The following is a 21,242-nucleotide window of genomic DNA, read 5'->3' as shown; positions in this document are numbered from 1 at the left end:
TAAGTAAATCACTGACAAGGTGATGAATCCAATGGACAGTTCTAAGAATATATATGCACATAAAATTATAGAATCATAGACTTGTAGAATAGTTCTGGTTGAAAAGAACATATAGTCCAAGCCCTCACAGTAAACAGGGACGCCTTCCACTTGATGAGGTTGCTCAGAAGCCCATCCAAACTGACCTTGAATTTTTCCAGGCATGGGGAATCCACCACCTCTCTGGGAAACCTGTTCCAGTGTTTTACCTTACCCGCTCATAATTGAAAACTTATTCCTTATACCTAATCTAAGTCAACACTCTTTTACTTTAAAACTGCTACACTTTGTTCTATTGTAACAGGCCCCACTGAAGAGTTTGTCTCCATCTTTGTTAAAGGTCCCCTTTCAGTACTGAAAGGCTGCAACTGGGTTTCCCCAGAGCCTTCTCTTTTTCTGGGTGAACAATCCTAACTCTCTTGACTGGTCTTTATAAGTGAAGTGCTCCAGCCCTCTTTGTGGCCCTCCTCCAACAGTTCCATGTTATTCTTGTGCTGGGGTCCCCAGAGCTGAATGCAGCTCCCAGGTGGGATCTCTCAAGAGCAAAGTTGTGGGGCAGAACCACCTCCTTTGACCTGCTGCCCACACTGCTTTGGATGCAGTCCAGGATACAACTGGCTTTCTGAGATGTGAGTGGACTTTTTGTGTCATGTAGTTCCAGCTTTAAAACTAGCACTGGCTATTCCCAAGCATGTCAGTTTTTATTGCTGTGTCAGCAAAATGGGTGCATATGGAATTATAGGAGATGCCTAAACCCAGTCATAGCTAGATAGGTTCATCTGATTTTAAATATTGTTGTCTTATTTCATCATCAAGCCTTCATTTTTACACCCCAGGAGCAAAATATTGTGGTTTTCCCCTTTTATCTAAGACGACCAATGTCAGAACGAGCTGACAAAGTAACTACTAATCATTCCGGAGTGTGTACGAGGATTCTTCAAACTGCCATTTAACATTTTATTTCTGCAGTGATAGCACTTCAACTTTAAAGCCCTCAAATCATCACAGAATACTATAGTATTGATGTGAGAAGACCAGGTTTTATCAATCTATTACTGTAACCTCATGTTTCATGTTGAGAAAGAAAATAGCTCTTTTCCTGTTTCTTATCTTTGTTCTCAAGAAAGACCTCAGAGGCACTTTGACCAATATTTCATCTGTTTGAGAGAAACTAAATTTAGAGTAATTAGACAAAAAAAGTTTCATTTGAATGAAAGTTCTTCCATGAGCCATTATGAACATGACATGTTCTGGTCATGGAAGTGGCCTAGAATGCACCCTCACCAGTTTTTTACACAGTTCAGCATGACTTAGTAGAAATAGTCAAGGAGAAACATTTCTCACAAATGTTGCTGAGTTTGGGGTTGATATTTAGTCCAAAGAAATGAGCATCCTAACCTGGCATAATAGTCTTCTTGCACTCATTACATTTGGAGGAGTATTCATTGGAGTAGCAGTCAGTGCAAAGTAGATGTTCCTCTTTTGCAGCAAAAGGTTTGTCCACCAATGAATTCTTGCACTGGAAGCACTGGAAACAGGTTTCATGCCAGTGGCGGTCCTTGTAAGACAGATCCTGTGGAAATCCAAAACCACAGAGTAAGTGGAATGAATAGTTTGCACAACTGGAAGCTCAGAGCATGCAAACACATCCAAATCTGAACTCCAGCCAGGACTGGGGCTAATTTGAAGAAAACAAAATGTTCTGGTGAAGGTGAACTTATTTTGCTGTGATAACCAAGAGCAGCTCATGACAACTGTCAACCCTTTTTCAGTTCAAGGTAACCCTTTTTGTATGTGACAGAGGAACAGCTAATTTCACTTAGATATTTCCTTTGAGAATAAAGCCCTGCTTTTGAGTTGGATTAAAACTTGTTAGGATAGGAATGATAGACTTCCCCTATTTGCCTTAACTATTGCTGATTTCTAGTTCATTTCATATTTACTCTTGAATAGAAATATTTTTTCCCAATTGCATTCTGGTATTTTTTTGACAGATTTACACCAAGGGTGGAATGAGTCTGATCTCTTTGGGTTTTTTTCACTACAATAAATTTTTACTGACTCTTGTGTTTTGGTTTACCTATATTTCAGATGTGGATTGTACCGAAAGGTACAAGGTCACATTGTACTTGCATCCAGTGATCCAGAGTTCTGGCCAAGGGATTAGCGTGGGTGTGTTAGTATTTAAAATACTCCTCACAGTGGTTCTTTTTATTATTTAAAAGAAACAGTCCTTCTCAAAATTGGAACCTAAAAGGGTGGATTGTGCTTTTTAGCATTTAAATTAAGGTGGCCTGTTCATGTAACACTTGAACTATGTCGTTGGACTTCAAACAAAATAGAGCTTGGATGATTACAAGAAACAGTGTCTACCCCAAAATACAGAGGCTCTGGTTTAGGTTGGGAGTGTGACAGGCTACAATTGTCATGAATAGGGAGCATAAAAATTCAGCCAAAATAAGTTCTCAGGTTCTAGCTCAAGATCTACTGTGTATTTATTGCAGGCACTAAACTAATTGGGTTAACTGAAGGAAAAGAGTGAGTGGTAGAATAATGAATTCCAATTTTTCACTTGTGTGAAGCATCACAAAGGGTTCGTACCTGATCTGGCATAAACTGTACTATGTCAGTCAGAGCAGTCACAGGTAACTTCAAGTGTGCAATCTTAGCCAGGAACAAACAAAAGATACCACAGATTTAGCTTAACCTAAACCAATATTGTGTCTTTGGGAGCCTTGTTCTCATAAACAGCTAGCAGGAAACACTGAAACAGTTTCATTCAGCTCAGCTGATATGTGGTAACTTGTTAAACTTCTTTCAAATTCTGTCAGAATTTGACCATGCAATTAAGCATTTCTGTTTGGACATCTGTACTCACCATTTAGGTACTCACCTAAATTTTTTGAATCATTGTGAGTAACAATTGATACCCAATGTGTCTTTCATCTCTGAGATTTCAAATTCAAACCAATCTTCTTTGAAAGTTACTTATGGTTTTTTTCTTCTCTTTAGGAAGACCTCTTTTTAGGTGAGGTCAAATAGCCTAAATCTGGTCTCATATTATCTTTCAACAGAAAAAAACACAATATACACTGCTTTCAAAAGAACTGAAATTTGCCTTTTAGGAAGTAGAACAAGAGATTTGATTTTCTTCCTCTTGTAACATGATGTATTTGATTATTTTTCCTCACTAGCTGTCACTTCCTGGTTTTGCAATTTTCAGCAAGCTATTTTCTAATATTCAAAATATATGTGCTGATGTATGCTTATTTTATCAATGAAATTATACCCTGAAGAAAGTGCATGTCTTTTAGAAGAGGAGTAATGAAGACAAAGATTAGGTGTCAATGATGAAAGATTTGATCCCTGAATCAGTGATGATGGCAAGATTTTATAGGCATTAGCTGGGAAGGTGACAACAGCAGTCATGACGAAGTCATGAAGCAAAGCTACAACAAAAAGTACCCAACATAAAAAGTGGATTGAATAATCTTTAGCTACTCTGGATTACTATAACTATTGTCATTGAATGTAGAGAGAATCCAAGATTTTTGGCTTTGACAGTAGAATATTAGACTGATGAAATGGATATTGCTTTCTCTCTCTGAATCTGTCACATCGGAAAGCAAGGAAGTTCAAGGTACTGACAAAACCATTTACGCCTCATGAGTCTTCTTAGGTCACTGAAAAGGAGGTTTGGTCTATTTCAGCATGTTGTAAGTATTACTGGAGACTTTCACTTGTCCATAAGCTGCAGGTATATTGACCTGGAGCAAATTTTACACTGGAAAAGCATGTGCAAAAACTGAGTTAAAGCTTTCTTAATGTCAGGCTGCTCCTCTGTTAAGCTGAAAGAACATCAGGTTTAGTCTAGGCATGTGAGTTCTAGTTTATGCTAGCTGATTGTGACCCAAATAAATCCATCCCAGCAGAAGGTACAAGTGATATGCAACTAATTCCTGTTGTATTTTCACTTATTTTCATTATGACACCCACAAAGGAAACTTCAACAAGATAACTCTTAACATTGGCAAGAACAAGTTTTACAGCTTCTCCATAACTCTGTATTGTTTTGTTCCAGCATGGTTTATTTGGCTTCTAGGGCAGGACTGCATGTGAAAAAGCGTGTGTCTTTTAAAAAACCCAGAAGACCCCTTAGACTGGGGTTACCAGTTACCTGGGTTAAACGTGGGCTCCTCATACCCTGCATTTATATTGTCTTCTCCTCAGGCTTTTGAAGTCTAAGCAAACTGAAGCCATTATGCACTACCATTTCTCTTCAACGGGGTTTCAACAGGCACCCAGTAGGAAGTAGGAGATTAGAGAGCTTATTAGTAGCACAGTAACTGTATATGTTGTTCATGGCTTTTTTGCCTGCCACGATGGTCTTTTCAGAAGGTTGAATGTAGGAAATGGGCTACTCCAACTAGATGTCGTGCAGATTTTAGCTGCACATACCCTGTAGCAAAACACTTAAGTATGTTAGGCTGGCACATACCTATAAAAGTATGTTGAGAAAAGATAAAAACAAGTGATATTTTGCTGTACTCAGCCCCTTACATGTATGAGAAGATATTAAGGTATCCACTTCTTTTACCATTTCACTTTACAACAACTAGCCTGAGATTCAGTCATGAGCCGAAAAAGTGTTGCATGTTGGGGCAGGGTTGAAATATTAAAAATGAGAAAAATAATTATATTTTTCCTTTCCTGATCCTCATTACTGGAGTTGGGTTTTTTGCTTGTTTGGTTTTTTTTTTGTTTAGTTAATGTGTTAGAATGACCCTTTTGAGCCATTTTTGGCCTGCGTGCTGACACAGTAGCTGTATCTCACAATCCACTCATAATTTAATTTTCACATTTCACAGAGACAGTTTTCACTGCCTTCTGCCTGCCAAGGCAAACTTGTGGACTGCATTAAACACAGGATTAAAAGTAACCCTTCAGTGGTTAAACAAATGGGTACAAGATGTAAGGATTTCCAGAAATAAGTATGAAACTGTAGGTATGGTGAGCATTCACCAGGGACTTAGCCAATAAAATGCCAATTTTTTCTAGAAACGGAAAATTTCTCCCATATCTTGTTGGTACATGGATAATGTGTAATACGTGTGAGAGAAATGGCATTGTGTTTTCATACTGCCTGCTGGTGTCTCCTACCACTCAGTATACGAAGCTTTTGTCTGTGAAAGTTTTGTAAGCATGAACTATAGACAGTTAATGAAATGGTCTATGCCCAAGGTGTCATTCAGGGATTTTTTTTGGTGGGGAAAGTCTTGTTCTTTTAAAATAAAGAACAAATTAATTATTACTCAGTTATGTTCACAGTTACCCATAAACTACGTTAAAAACTAGAAAGATAGTGAAGAAAATTCTCCCCTGACTTGAATTCAAGGTAAGTTTCTCTACAGCATTGCTATCTTGCAGGCTCTCTGTGCTATAGCTAAAACACAATGTGAAACTCCAGCATCAATGTCACCCTCTCAGAATCCAGTGCTGTCAGAATTCGAGTGTTACAGGTGTCCTCAGCACCTGTGGTTTCACTTTGCTGTCACCCTGTCAGCCACAGGAGGTTTGACTGTAATTGGGAGAGTGGGAAAGAAGGAAATTACGAGCGTCAGGTTCTCAGTGCAGCTTTTCTCTGTGTAGATAATGGTGGCCAAGAAGGGATTTTCCAGGTTGTAATGTGGATGTAAGTGTGGATGCCACTGCCAGATGCAAAGGCCTGGATGTGGCCTTTTCTCATGACACTGTCACTCCATTAGGTTTTTTATTCCAAATTTTACATTTTTAGGTTATGATGAGCAAACAAATACATTTGAGTCCGCTTTGTACGTGCAGTAAACACATTGGTTTCATTCCCAAACATAGTACAATTTCTTTTCTTTGTTCAGGCGAAAAAGTAAATGCAATGTGTAAAAAGATTTATGTAAAAATGCATACATATATGTGTGTGTGCATGTATTTCTTATGTATTTATATACCTATGTATTCATACAGTTTGATGAGGAGAAGCCTGTTTTTTTGGTGACTGTTTCATGGGTGAATTATTCTCAGTCATACAGTGCACACACTTCATCTGAAACTTATCTTGTGGCTGAGGCACTTGTAAGGGCTCTCTCAAATGTGTTCTATAGTGTCTGTTACAGTCATTGAAAAAGTGCTCTAGTTTTCTTCTCAATGAGAACATTCATAGGATCTCTTTTTCTACTCAAACATGGGATTTTTCCAGTAAACTTGCAGGAATTTAACTTTCAACTTTTATCCATCTGTCAGAATTTGCTTCAAATTGTTCAACAGCTTCCAAAGCTACAGCATGAAGCATGGACAGGCACAAACAGCACAGAAACAAAAAATGACATGTTTGCTTTTGGCACAATTTATAGCTCTTTAAGAAATCTTTATTTACTATCTCTAAGTTGTGTTTTCCACATATAGTTTTGGTTCTTTACATAGATAAAATATTCTTAGATTGCAGAGAGTTGGGGCTTTTTCTGTTTTTTTCCTATCTGATATTAGAGTGTGTTTCACTTGAAAGCAAAGCAAAGCAGTATATCGGATAACACCCACACTCCCTAAATACATAAAACTGGGTTGAAAAGTTCAGCCCGATTAATTCCTGAATACTTTGACCAAGATTTGTTGAAGCTGGTCCAAGTTTTTAAATTCTTGACTATCAGCACATGGAAATATCTTCTCAGGGGATTAGAAAGAGACCTTAAAACAAAAGCAAATTCTGGAATGAGGCAGGAATATTTTGCTTTTTCAGGTCAGGCCAGGCCAGCTGTATCTCATCTCTAACCTGAATATTTATGAGCTGTAGGAAAGCTGGTAATTTTATACCTTCTTACAGATTATTGCCAGTTCCCTGTCTTGGTTGTGAAACATATTTACCTTTCTAAGGCTTCTGAAAGGGACTTTCCTACTGATTTGCTAATAGGGTACTGTAGATCATTTTGGAAGGTATGAGACATTTATTTTTTCCAATCTGAGTAAGCATATATTTTTATACCTCTGAAGTAATTATTGAGTGATAGTATCACTAATGGGAATTAGTTTGTCTTCCTAGAGGTACAGATCAGCAGTGGAAAATCAAAAATCAGATATCCTTGGGTCAGTGAAGAATCTTGTGACCATGCAATGCAAATTGCAGTTCTACTGCAACCTTACTCTGTCAGTGAAAATCTTGCCCAGCTTTGAACAGGTCAATTTTATGCAAGAGGATGAAATCTGTTGGTAGCTGTATAACAAACACTTCACTGGATGGCTCCTCTGCCCCCATTCAGGCAGGCTGAAACTGGCATGAGCTCCAGTGGTTTTAATTAATTTAAAAGAAACACAGGTCATCACACCTAATCTGTACCAGGCAGGTGCTTCTATGTGTTGTAGCAGTGCATAACTCAAGCAAGCAAGGCCTCTGTTCTGTCCATCTGTCCTGGGGTGACTTTATGATACTGGTATCCCCAATCGTCTGGTTTATGTTATATATTAAGCTCTGTACCTTTAAGACTGGCTCTGAGAGCAAAAGAGGGGGAAAAAGAAGCCGCCGTTTGTGTTAAAGAAAATATAACTCCCACACATCTCGCTCCTGGACTGTGTTGTCTGCAGCACAGACAGACAGCGGGACAGAGCTTCTCCCTGGCTTTTAGTTAGTTTTAGCTAGCTGAGGCAGAAGAATTCCCCGGACCTTTGGTTTTTTTTTCCTTTTTCTTGGATCTGTGCAAGCCTGCTCTGGACTGAACACCCAGCTAAACCCCGGGAGCCCACGCCTGTGGCCCACCGGGGCCTGGGCCTCGGCACTTTCCAGCGCTGGAGGGACTGATAAGAACCTGAGCAAGCCGAGCTACACACCACATGAAAAGGACTTTTCTTCCTAGATTTGCCATCCCATCGAACAGCAAGAGGTTTTATTATTTAATATTATTCAATTTTCTGTTAAATAAACAGCTTTTTCCACTTCTCTCCAAAGAAATTTTTTCCCTTTCCCGGACCGGTTGGTGGGGAGGGGCATTTCCCTGGGGAAATCCCCATCCAGAGTTTTCCTCCCTAATTTGCCCTAAACTAAGACATATACAGCTTTTGGCGCCCAGTGCGGGGCGAGAGAAAGTGGAAAAACCTGTACTGATTGTTGGTTGTATTTTTGGTTGTATTTATTCTGTGTTAAGATAAAGCAGTCAGTAGCCATGTTGTTTGGATACATAATATCTCTCGGGGTGGAAGCCTTCATGTCGATCTGGTCCCTAGAATTTTTTGAGGTTTTAATACTTGTCTTTTCCCTCTTTCACAATAGAGGGGCATGGATTAGAATGGTTATTGTGCTGGGCTTGGTGATAATTATTTGTAGGAAGTTTATAGAACTACTGAAGTTTCTGTCAGGTATGTTTGGCTTATGGTTTCTTCGCCCGACCCTGCCTCCCAGTCCCAGTAGCACATTTTGGGAGTTTATTGGTAATTGTACCCAGTTTGTTAGAGGAAGAGCAGGGGATGAGGCTTTTCAGCCTTTTCTTTCCTTTTTCTCCTTTGAATCTGTTATGTCCCTCTTTGAGAATATCCAGTTTCCCCTGAGTGTTAAGGATACTACTTTCCTGGTAGTTCAGCTGTTAAGCTTCCTCTATACGGCCTGTAACTTCTCTAGAGTGAGGGCTGAGATATCCAGAGGAGCCAATGAAACCCCTGTCCCAGAAGTAGGCTCAGGTGTGAAAAATCCTGAGTGGAGTAGAGAATGGGAAAGAATTGGCCGAACTCTGGAGGAATTTTCCGATTCCCCAGCCTGGGAATTTTCACGTGAACAAATTCAGAACCCAGATGAAGTAGGGAAATATCTGGAAGAGAATTGCTGTGATGATTCTAAGAAGAAAAATTTCATTGCAATAAGCTGGGCCCTAGTGTATGCTTATCGCACGCTGCTAGATACTGTAGGGCAGGCAGATAAATCAGCAGCTACCCCAGTCACTCAGGCTGCAGCCAAGTCAGCAGCCAAACCAGACAGTGAGCCTAAGCCAGCAGCCAAACCAGACAGTGAGCCTAAGCCAGCAGCCAAACCAGACAGTGAGCCTAAGCCAGTGGCCACACCAGACAGTGAACCTAAGCCAGTGTCTGTTGCTCCTACCACGAGAGGTATGAAATTCAAAACCAAAACCGATCGGCCAGTAGATGATGATAATGGCGATGAGGGGGAAGGACCCTCAAGACCAGCAACTGATCAGAAATCAGAAGGCGCTGGTGAACCTTTCTCCCTGAAGGACCTTCGTGGCCTGAGAAAAGATTACACTCGACGACCTGATGAATCTATAATTAGTTGGTTAGTCCGTCTGTGGGATGCTGCAGGTGAGGCTACAGTTCTGGATGGCACTGAAGCGAGGCATCTGGGATCCCTGTCACATGATCCGGTTATCGATCAAGAAGTGATGAGGGGGGCTGACCCTTACAGTCTCTGGGAACGGGTCCTAAGAAGTGTGGCACAAAGATATCTGTGTGCAGACGATCTCTATATACAGCAAACTCGTTGGAAAACCATAGAACAAGGGATTCAGCGCTTGAGAGAAATGGCAATAGTAGAGATTGTCTTCGTGGGTGACTTAGGTACTAGAAATCCAGATTTGGTGCCATGTACATCTGTGATGTGGCGAAAACTTGTTCGACTTGGGCCACAAGAATACGCTTCTGCTTTAGCAACAATGAAGCGGGATGACCGAGAGGAGACTGTGCTGGATATGGCGAAGAAACTTCGAACATATGCAGATACCGTGCATGGCCCCATGCAGGCAACAATTGCAGCTGTGAGAACAGATATGCGAAACCTCCAAGACAAAATGGAAGAGAATTTCAAGAAACTCAAGGAAGATCTTCTTCCAGTCTCGGCAGTACAGTCCAAGAGCCCCGGGACCCAACGCAGAAATTCCCCAGATAGAGAGAAAAAGCTACGAGCTGAGCTGTGGTTTTTCCTACGTGACTGTGGAGAAAACATGAAAAGATGGGATGGAAAATCTACTGGTGCTCTGGCACAACGAGTGCGTGAATTAGAAGACAGCAAGACTCAGGGGGGATACTCCACCAAAAAGAAAGCCGCTCCAGTAGCCTGTAGTCAAACTGACAAGTATGATGATGACATGTCTGATTCTCTTGAAGGAACCTCCAAGACATATACCCAAGGAAAGAAGGATAACCAGGCTTAGAGGGGCCCTGCCTCTAGCCAGGTAGAGGCTAGGGAAAACCGTGTCTTTTGGACTGTGTGGATTCGTTGGCCTGGCACATCTGAACCACGAAAATATGAGGCCTTGGTTGACACTGGTGCCCAGTGCACCCTAATCCCATCAAAATATGTAGGGGCAGAATCTGTTTCTATTGCTGGTGTGACAGGGGGATCACAGGACTTTACTTTAGTGGAAGCTGATGTGAGCCTGACTGGAAATGAGTGGAAGAAACACCCCATTGTGACTGGCCCAGAGGCCCCGTGCATTTTGGGCATAGACTACCTCCGAAGTGGGTATTTTAAGGACCCAAAGGGGCTTAGGTGGGCATTTGGGATAGCAGCTGTAGAGACAGAGGGTGTCCAGCAACTGAACACCTTGCCTGGACTGTCAGAGAACCCATCTGCAGTAGGACTCCTGAAAGTGGAAGAACAGCGAGTACCAATTGCCACCTCGACAGTGCACCGCCGACAGTATAGAACAACTCGAGATGCTGTGATCCCCATCCACAAGATGATCCGAGAGCTGGAGAGCCAAGGGGTGGTCAGCAAAACCCACTCACCCTTCAACAGCCCCATCTGGCCTGTGCGTAAATCTGAAGGAGAATGGAGACTGACTGTGGACTATCGTGCATTGAATGAAGTAACTCCACCGCTGAGCGCTGCCGTGCCGGACATGCTAGAGCTCCAGTACGAGCTGGAGTCCAAAGCAGCAAAGTGGTATGCCACTATTGACATTGCCAATGCATTTTTCTCCATTCCCCTGGCAGCAGAATGTAGGCCTCAGTTTGCTTTCACGTGGAGGGGAGTGCAGTACACCTGGAACCGACTGCCCCAGGGGTGGAAGCACAGCCCCACCATCTGCCATGGACTGATCCAGGCTGCCCTGGAAAAGAGTGAGGCTCCGGAACATCTGCAGTACATTGATGACATCATTGTTTGGGGAAAGACGGCTGAAGAGGTCTTTAAGAAAGGAGAGAAAATCATCCAAGTTCTCCTGAAAGCCGGTTTTGCCATCAAGAAGAGCAAAGTTAAGGGACCAGCTCGTGAGATTCAGTTTCTGGGGGTAAAGTGGCAAGATGGACGGCGTCAGATCCCTACTGATGTCATCAACAAGATCACAGCAATGTCTCCACCAGCCAACAAGAAGGAAACACAAGCTTTCCTAGGTGCCATAGGTTTTTGGAGGATGCACATTCCTGAGTACAGTCAGATTGTGAGCCCTCTTTACCTGGTCACCCGCAAAAAGAACACTTTCCAGTGGGGCCCTGAACAACAACAAGCCTTTGCTCAGATTAAGCAGGAGATCGCTCATGCAGTAGCCCTTGGCCCAGTCAGGACAGGACCAGATGTGAAGAACGTGCTCTACTCTGCAGCCGGGAGCCATGGTCTGTCCTGGAGCCTGTGGCAGAAAGTGCCTGGGGAGACTCGAGGCCGACCACTGGGATTCTGGAGCCGAAGCTACAGAGGGTCCGAAGCCAACTACACTCCCACAGAGAAGGAAATCTTAGCTGCCTATGAAGGAGTTCAAGCTGCCTCAGAAGCGATTGGCACAGAAGCACAACTCCTCCTGGCACCCCGACTGCCAGTGCTGGGGTGGATGTTTAAAGGAAAGGTTCCCTCTACCCACCACGCCACCGACGCTACATGGAGCAAGTGGATCGCCCTCATCACGCAGCGCGCCCGTATTGGAAACCCAAATCGCCCTGGGATTTTGGAGATAATTACAAACTGGCCTGAAGGTGAAAACTTTGATCTCACTGATGAAGAGGAGCAGGAACAAGTGACACGGGCTGAAGAAGCTCCACCATATAACCAACTTCCAGCAGAAGAAACACGCTACGCTCTGTTCACTGATGGTTCCTGTCGCATCATAGGGATGAACCGGAAGTGGAAAGCAGCCGTATGGAGCCCCACACGACAGGTCGCAGAGGCCACTGAAGGAGAAGGTGGATCAAGCCAACTTGCTGAACTCAAAGCTGTTCAACTGGCCCTGGACATTGCTGAAAGAGAGAAGTGGCCAAAACTCTATCTCTACACTGATTCATGGATGGTAGCCAATGCTCTGTGGGGATGGCTGGAAAGGTGGAAAAGAGCCAACTGGCAACGCAGAGGAAAGCCAATCTGGGCTGCTGATGAGTGGAAAGACATCGCCACCAGGGTAGAGAAACTGTCTGTGAGGGTCCGTCATGTAGATGCCCATGTCCCCAAGAGTAGGGCTAATGAAGAGCACCGAAACAATGAGCAGGTGGATCAGGCTGCAAAGATAGAGGTGTCAAAGATAGACTTAGATTGGCAACACAAGGGAGAGTTGTTCCTAGCTCGATGGGCCCATGACGCCTCAGGCCATCAGGGTAGAGATGCCACCTATAAGTGGGCACGAGACCGAGGGGTGGATCTAACCATGGACAGTATTTCCCAGGTTATCCATGACTGTGAGACGTGTGCCACGATCAAGCAAGCCAAGCGGTTGAAGCCCCTCTGGTACGGTGGGCGGTGGTCCAGATACAAGTATGGGGAGGCCTGGCAGATTGACTACATCACACTGCCCCAAACCCGCCAAGGAAAGCGCTACGTGCTCACGATGGTAGAAGCCACCACTGGATGGTTGGAAACCTACCCTGTGCCTCATGCTACAGCCCGGAACACCATCCTGGGACTTGAGAAGCAGGTCCTTTGGAGGCACGGCACCCCTGAGAGGATTGAGTCAGACAATGGGACTCATTTCAAGAATAACCTTATAAACAGCTGGGCTAGGGAACATGGCATTGAGTGGGTGTACCATATCCCCTACCATGCACCTGCTGCAGGGAAAGTGGAGAGGTACAATGGACTGTTAAAGACTACCTTGAAAGCATTGGGTGGGGGATCTTTCAAAAATTGGGAGCAGCATCTAGCAAAGGCCACCTGGATAGTTAACACCCGAGGTTCCACCAACCGAGCAGGCCCAGCCCAGTCCGAGGCCCTGTATATAGTAGACAGAGACAAAGTCCCAGCGGTACATCTCAGAGGTTTGTTAGGAAAGACAGTTTGGATCAATTCTACTTCGAGTGCAAACAAACCCATTCGTGGGGTTGTTTTTGCTCAGGGACCGGGTTGCACATGGTGGATAATGCGGAAAGATGGAACAACACAATGTGTACCTCAGGGAGATCTGATGGTTGGGTGAAGATCGTGAATTAATTCCCTTGTCTGTATAATGTATGTGTTGTAGAGTTAAAATATATATATATATTAATTTTGATAATAAGTTGACGATATGGGGATAAGGGGTGGAATGTCCTGGGGTGACTTTATGATACTGGTATCCCCAATCGTCTGGTTTATGTTATATATTAAGCTCTGTACCTTTAAGACTGGCTCTGAGAGCAAAAGAGGGGGAAAAAGAAGCCGCCGTTTGTGTTAAAGAAAATATAACTCCCACACATCTCGCTCCTGGACTGTGTTGTCTGCAGCACAGACAGACAGCGGGACAGAGCTTCTCCCTGGCTTTTAGTTAGTTTTAGCTAGCTGAGGCAGAAGAATTCCCCGGACCTTTGGTTTTTTTTTCCTTTTTCTTGGATCTGTGCAAGCCTGCTCTGGACTGAACACCCAGCTAAACCCCGGGAGCCCACGCCTGTGGCCCACCAGGGCCTGGGCCTCGGCACTTTCCAGCGCTGGAGGGACTGATAAGAACCTGAGCAAGCCGAGCTACACACCACATGAAAAGGACTTTTCTTCCTAGATTTGCCATCCCATCGAACAGCAAGAGGTTTTATTATTTAATATTATTCAATTTTCTGTTAAATAAACAGCTTTTTCCACTTCTCTCCAAAGAAATTTTTTCCCTTTCCCGGACCGGTTGGTGGGGAGGGGCATTTCCCTGGGGAAATCCCCATCCAGAGTTTTCCTCCCTAATTTGCCCTAAACTAAGACACCATCCCATTCTTTAATTAGACTCCACTATTATCATTCTGTAATCAAAATTCTAGTTTTTCTAACTCCATTTGATTTATTGCTCGGGTCAGCACTAGCTAGATTTCTGTGACCTCCAAGTTAGCACCTTGGCTTGAGTGTCTCTTGATGACCACACAAGTGTGGTCACTGCAAAGCCAGCGGTGGCTTAGCTCCCTCTGACCCAAAAGTTAGGCACAACCAGCTTCTGTCACCCTTTCAGATCCCATCTGGCCCTGAGGAAAGGCTCTGCCAATGAATTAAAGAGAATTTCTTACATCAGAGCAATAGATCACTCAGTGCTTTACAGGAGAGCGTTTCTATTACCATACCAGGTAAAGAAGGGTTTGCTGAGTGAAACAATACAAAACAGATACAGAGGTCCAGAGAACATGTTCTCCCATCAAAAGAAACCCCTGTGTAGCTGTTAGGCTGGATCCTTCCAGATCTCAGAGCTCTGTATCCAGGCTGCTCTGTCAAGATTTCTGTAACAAGACACAAATCTGACATACCTTGCAGTCAGCGCCAATAGGTTTTTTGCATTCCTCACAGGTGTTGGAATAAAGATTTTCATAACATTTCACACAGTAGGGGCTGTCCTCCTTCAGGATGTACTTCTTACCAAACAGAGACTCTTTGCAGTAGTGGCAATCAAAGCGTTCAGTCATGTTGGTGCCTGGTGTCCAGCTGTCCTGCCACAAAAACAGGAACAGGCACACGTCAGACTGAGCTATGCTTGACCCGATCCCCCAGGAAAGGTTTGTCAATTCTCAATGTTTATCACATTGTACCTCAGTTTTACTCCAACTTTCAGTCAAATAAAGGAGCACAATAGGAAGAAACTGGGCTATAAATTTTGCAGTGAAACCCATCTAAATTAGCCATCTGGTGATCCATCTTTGACCAGACCTAGTGTTAGAGATGAGAGGGAGGAGTAAACCCTGAGTCTGAAGAATTGTCTTGGGATTTGTAAATGGAATTTGACCTATAGGTCTGCAACAGGAAGGTGTTTCTCTAGGGGATGGAGGGAGTAAAGCCCATTAAGAGGATGATCCAGCTGATCTTCAGAAGCAATATCTCCTGCATGAGGCAAAAGAAAATTTATGTTGCTAGTAGATTTTGGTCAAGCACATCCTATCAGGCACCACAGTTATACACCTTCTTTTTCTGCATTCTCAGTAAGTCATTGTCTGGCAGTCATTCCTCCACAGGCAGACACCAACCCCCCATCTCTGCTCATGTAGGGGACTATGGGCACGGGAGGCATTGGGTCAGTGATTGTCTATCTAATTCTCCTCTAGTGCAACTGAAGGAGTTATCCAACATTTGTAGTATTTTGGAACACAAATGGGGGCTGACTTTCAGGTTTCCTGGCTCAGACAAATGTCAAACAATGATTATGGAAGGGAAAAAGTAAGCAGAAGAAACTGTATGAGATGTTTGAGCTTGTCTGAATTAGGGACAATTGATGTTTGCTCCTCAGGTTTTGTTATATCTCTATCATTTTCTGCATACACACATAAGCAAAGATGACACAAATGCCTTTGATGAATATTTATTATTGCCTGGGACAATTTATTTTAGGTTTCATTACAGTCATCACCCTCTTTCTTAACCTGAGGCTTGCAGCATGTGTTACACCTGAAATCTATTTGGAGGTTACAGCTGGAGTAGGGCATAGCTGCCTGCTTAGGAAAGGGAATCTCCCAATCAGAAAGTATGTGCCGCCTGGACTGCATGGTCTTCACTGCCTGCCAGGCTGCATCTCTTCTTTCAGCCACATCTGATCTATAAATCCTCAAATGTTTTGAGTGCTGATAGCTTAAGTGGCTACCTCTGTCTTTCATGCACAAGTGACATTTACAGCAGCTGCAGTCCTGTTGCAAACTTCAACTCTCAGTTTTAAACAAAATGTTACTTGCTTACTGTTCTTGGCACAGGTTGCTGATTTCTGGAGTTTGTCCTCTCCCTCTGGCAGTGGGAGCCACCCATAGGGTGTTCTGAGATCCTGAGTTCTCCTCCAGGCTTTGAGTTTTCATTATTATCTTTCATTCTGTCTAGCTGGAATGTGATGAAGGTTTTAGGGCTGTCTGAATGGACAAATTTTATTTTGATAACTCAAAAGCTTTTTTTTTTTTTTTTTTTTAATTAATGGTCAATCCACTACTGAATTTGGTAGCACAGACTGAGGGGTGAGTGCTTTTACATGTGTGAAGTAGGTAAGTGATGTCTCAACTGCTGGAAAGACTTATGAATTCCAAGTAACTACTAAGGAGAGACAAATTAGCAAACCCCAAAATGTGCTTGGAGGAAGCACAAATCCTGGCAGCTGGTCATCTGTGCTTATGACAACCCAGCACAAGCAGTGCAACTGATTTGGCCTTAAAGATGGTCTAGGAACTAATTATCTTTCTTATCCCAGAGGGGAACTGGGAGTATGTAGGGCGCTCTCTGTCCTCAAGGAGTAGAGAGGATCATAGGACTGATAAGAAGACAGAAAGTAAGAGGCTGTGCTGGAGAGAGCAGTGCAATGACTACCCAAAGCTCCTCTCCAGCCCATTTCCAACAGCAAAGGGAGCATAAGGCAAGAGAACAGGGACACTACAAAGGGAGATTTCCTTAACAATTTCTTCCAGCAAGTTAGTCTTCTCTTGAAGTACACCTGCAGTCTTTACCAGAACATTTAAAAAATTATCATGGATTATCCTCTCTGTTTTGAGCCTGTTTGCACCCCTAAACTACATAATAGATTTGGACTTTCCTGGCAAAGGACTAGTCAGGACTTAGTTTCCTTCTGGAGTAATCTCAGCAAAATGAATGGAGTCAGACCAATGTACACTGAATTATATGTGTAGACACATGACTAAGTCTGAGTGGAGTGGTAGCTTTTGTTCAAATAGTCTGTATTTAGGACAGAAATCTGTACTTTTTACCAACTATATCAGGTATTTTTTTCTAAATTATTGAATTTTGTTGTCCATTTAATATACATTATTGCTAAGTTAAAATATGAGCAGAAACCACTTATGAACTTGCATTTGTCACCCTTCTTCAGAACAACTTCTAGCCCTGATTTAAAAGTAGATGTGTGATACTGAAGAGTGAAAAATCTCTCTGCAGTCATGATGTGCAAAAGCAAAAACTATAGGGAGTGATTCCTCTACAGGTTTATACCATTTAATCCAAAGCTGCTAAATGTAAAATACAGAAATGCATTGGGACTGGAAGAAGGACTGCTCCCTTAGAGGTGGACGTTCCTGTCTCTTGGTTACAGGACTTTCCCTCTTGAGTGCTGTATTGTCTTCTGGGTGCATTTCACAGCAGCAGAGGCAAGCATTATGTAATATATGTATTTATTAATTTATATAATAATGCAATAATATAACAATTCAAAATAATTCAGCAATTATTTAATTGTTGCTGCCACTATTTCAAAAAATACCTGGGCACTGCCCTCCTATCCTGAAAGGGATCTTGTTTTGTTAAATGTGCTCTAAGGTTGCCCCAGGGGATTGTTCCCCTCACCCTGAGCAGAGAGGCAGTCCTCATTTCTATATCTCGAACAGATTTAGGGATGAACTCTGCTCTATGAAGACACTGCAGGGGCAGATCTAGATGAGATTTGAGGAACAACTCTAGAGATCTGGGAAACCTAAAGAAAAAGATCTGCATTTTGGCTTTAGTTATGTGAATCTCTTATCGGATCTGGGACCAATTTTGGATCCAATAGCTCTTAAAGTTAGGAATTCAGGTTCATGTGGTTTCATTTGGTAAGCTGGAAGTAAGGGTGAAGCATCCCAAAATGTCCAGGCTGTTTAAATTCAGACCTTGGACTGATCTACTATGTGGTATTTTGAGCATACTGTACCGGGCTTTTTCTGCCCAGAGAGATTTAAATGTGAGGTAATAATGGGTCCTATCTACTAAATACTAGAAGGAATTTCAAACAAATAATTTCACCGTGATCTTTCAATACCTGAGCAACATTATTGCCTGTCACTTGGAACACGTGGTTCTCTACGTTGCCAGTCCATTAATTCCTGTTATATAAAATCCCCTCATGTTTAGCTTACCGCAGGCTTTATGCACTGTTTTGGACTTTAAGGGAAAAAAGACAAAACAGGAGACTTGCACAGCTGTGAATGGACACAAATTGCAATTCAACCTCCTTGCCATTGATCTATTTCTTTCTCTTGTGTTTGATACTTGTTGACTATAAAGTGTTGCAGGGCAGAGGCTCATCATTATTATAGCTCTTTGTGGTAAAAGTGCTTTAGATTTTATCACGTTAGTCCTTCTATACTTATGCTTTTTCAGATTGCTCTTAACATAATCATGACAGAGAAACTGATTTTTTTCTGCCATTCAGTCTCCCTCCTACAGCATCAGACATAACAAGTACATCTCCAAAAGGAAAAGAGCTTTCTGTCGCATGCCCAACAGAGAAGCTACATCTTATGCCAAATGTTATTACTACCCACACTGTGTCTCACAGGAAGTAAGAATTGGCAGAAAAATTACCAAAAAAGTTAGTAGACTGACTCAAAATCTATGCTTCTTTCCTCTTCTTTCCCCATTAGCTCAGTCTCATTTTACTGGCAGAAATTCCTAAATTTGTCATATTACTGCATAAGTATTAGGGTTCATCATGTCATTAAGAAATTATCCAGTGTTCCCCCATCCCATGACACTATTGACTACTGAAAAAGCAGACTTTGCCTGCTTCTTCAGCTATGTCTGTAAACCTAGTTAATGCTATTGTGTCCATCTCTTACTTCAAATCTTCTTAGGGGGTGTTGAGCAGTGGGAGGTGCAGATGCACACGCACAAGAAAGAGGCCAAGGGAAACTATCTAAAACATGTAGGAGTTGTTTAGTTTATTCAGTGAAGTTCTGATCTCCTGTTGTAACAGCATCTGGAGACACAGAATTAAGCCCCTGTAGATGCCAAAGGGGGCCTTGCTGTTGACTTAATTAGGTCAGTAGTGCTGGGGCTCTCTCTACCTGTGCCCCTGGGCTGATGTGTTGTGTTGTCCACCTGCACAGGAAACAAAAACTCTTCCTTCAAGATGTACAGACACTTCTCCCACCTGACTGTTTTTCCAGAAGGAGAGTACCCATGGAGAATTTTCTATGTGTTTATTTCTCTTCCCCTGAGAAGGAAGATTTGTGTCTGGCAACTCCAGTGACATGAGCCATGCCTGTCTAGAGCATTTGGAAACAATTTATGTTAATGCTGCAATGGCTAAAATGAAAAGATTTATTTATAACCATGAACTGATAGTTCAAACTATGCTGGCCTTTCTGGCAAAAGGTGATTTTTTTTTCCTGTAACTTAGCTGCTCTTACCACATTCATTATCTATCACCTTGTTGCAGCAACAGGAAAACACTCTTGGGAGAACTAAGCATCTTTCCAAACCAGACCATAAGGTCATGCAAGGGGAAAAGAGGGAAACCTAATTTAATTTTTTTAAAATTTACCCTAAAAAAATAAGAAATAGCTATTTTCTTGTAATACTGATGAGAGGTGAGGGGTTGGGGGAAAGTTATGTATGGTCAGAATTCACCTGAACTGCATTGTAAAAAAGTTAGCTGGTGGTAGATGTACACCACAGATACCCAAAGCACTCCTGTGTGTTTGGATTTATGAAAACATACTAAGGGCTGGTAGCCCTCTTTGTTTGGCTTTCCAGATGTATCTTACCCTCTTCACTGAGTGCCACAAACATTGTCACAATGGAGCAAAGGTTGGAACTTGAGTGCTTGGAGGTGATGCTGGCCATAGGACGAGTGTTGATGCTTTGAGTTGCTCGGAGCTGTGACCCTTCAGCAGCAGCTCCTGGCCACGGGGAAGCCAAGCCAGCTGATGCACAAAAGGCAGGTCTCCCTCCATGGGCCACAGAAGGACATTTGCTGCCTTACACTAAAGATGGCCAATGAAAAGGCTAACCAGGCTATGAGGAACAAGTGGTCTGGGGTTTATTCTTAGCTTGTAAATGAGACAGGGATGTTTAGGCAGATGTGGCTGCACTCCTTGTCTTTTAAATTTTTAAGCTGAGAAGAAAGCAGAAGACTTTTTCTCTTGCAATCCTGAAGTAAGCACAACAAAAAGAATTTGGCACCCTGTCTTCAAGAAAACAAGACCCTTATGATATATCATCTCTCTCCCAGAACAGCCCTGTTAACAAACCCAGTGCTTTACCACTGTCCACATCAAAGTTGGGATATTAAAAGTACTTGGTTACAAAGGTGTTCATTGCTGTTTCTTAAGCTCAGAGTAGATATTTACAGATGTCAGAAAAGCTCTTCATCAAATGCCAGGAAAATTTGGTTTAATATTTGAAAATAATAATAATAATAATAAACAAAAAAAAAAAAAATAAAAAATCCACCCCAAGTAAAATATCCCAGTCATGCCTTTAGATGGTAAATTTTAAAAGAAAGAAAAAGTATTTTATTTTTAATAAAATTACCTTAAAATATTCTTCAAAATTATATTTGGATTTTTCCAAGGACTCACCTTCCTTGGAAATGGCTGACTTATTTTGCGTATGGTATAACATTCTGATCTCTTTTTTACATTTTTTTTTAAATCTCTTTAGAGCAATTTTCTGACCCAACAGACTGCATTAACATATGCAGATAACCAAAGCATACCTGGTTTCTGCCTGGATTGCACAGTCAGCCTATCATGACCTGGAAAGTGGATAGCTTGCTCGTTAAGATTGTACTCCTTAGCAGAACATAAATAATAAAAAAATGAAATAGAAAATATTTCTTGTGTGGCAAGGTTCCTCATGCAAAGTAATCCCAATTACAGCAGTGGAGAAGGAACACTCCACTTGTGGTTTCTGTGTGGTTTATTGTGTTTGGCAGTCAATAAAGTTCTGCTCCAGTCTAGAGCCATTCCAGCAGTGGCAGCGCAAGAACCAGTGGTAATATCTGCAAATGCCACAGAAAAACTGAGCAATGACACTTTGAAAGTGTACCCCACAGGGTTTCCTCTCTTGTTTTCTCCAGCTGATACTGAAATTACTGGAGGGTCTATGGTCTTACCCATATTCCTGCACATAATTCATT

At 42.4% G+C, this 21,242-nt stretch overlaps 1 protein-coding gene across 4 annotated transcripts in view; it reads right to left on the bottom strand.

Moving 5' to 3' along the window:
• FHL2 (four and a half LIM domains 2) overlaps positions 1 to 21,242 on the bottom strand; it is a 44,450-nt gene that overhangs the window by 4,783 nt on the left and 18,425 nt on the right. For 2 of the 4 annotated variants that reach the window (XM_058829265.1, XM_058829267.1), the window contains exons 2-3: positions 14,674 to 14,853; positions 1,438 to 1,612 (exon numbers count right to left, since the gene is read on the bottom strand). In XM_058829265.1, the coding sequence (XP_058685248.1) occupies positions 1,438 to 1,612; positions 14,674 to 14,829 (331 nt within the window). In that variant the 5' untranslated portion in view covers positions 14,830 to 14,853. The remainder of the gene's footprint in view (positions 1 to 1,437; positions 1,613 to 14,673; positions 14,854 to 21,242) is intronic. The other 2 variants (XM_058829266.1, XM_058829268.1) reach the window with 2 other exon arrangements.

Source organism: Poecile atricapillus, chromosome 1 (genome assembly GCF_030490865.1).
Source record: "Poecile atricapillus isolate bPoeAtr1 chromosome 1, bPoeAtr1.hap1, whole genome shotgun sequence".
NCBI lineage: Eukaryota > Metazoa > Chordata > Aves > Passeriformes > Paridae > Poecile > Poecile atricapillus.
The sequence above is the reverse complement of the archived record's forward strand: the minus strand, read 5'-3'. Positions and strand labels throughout refer to the sequence as shown.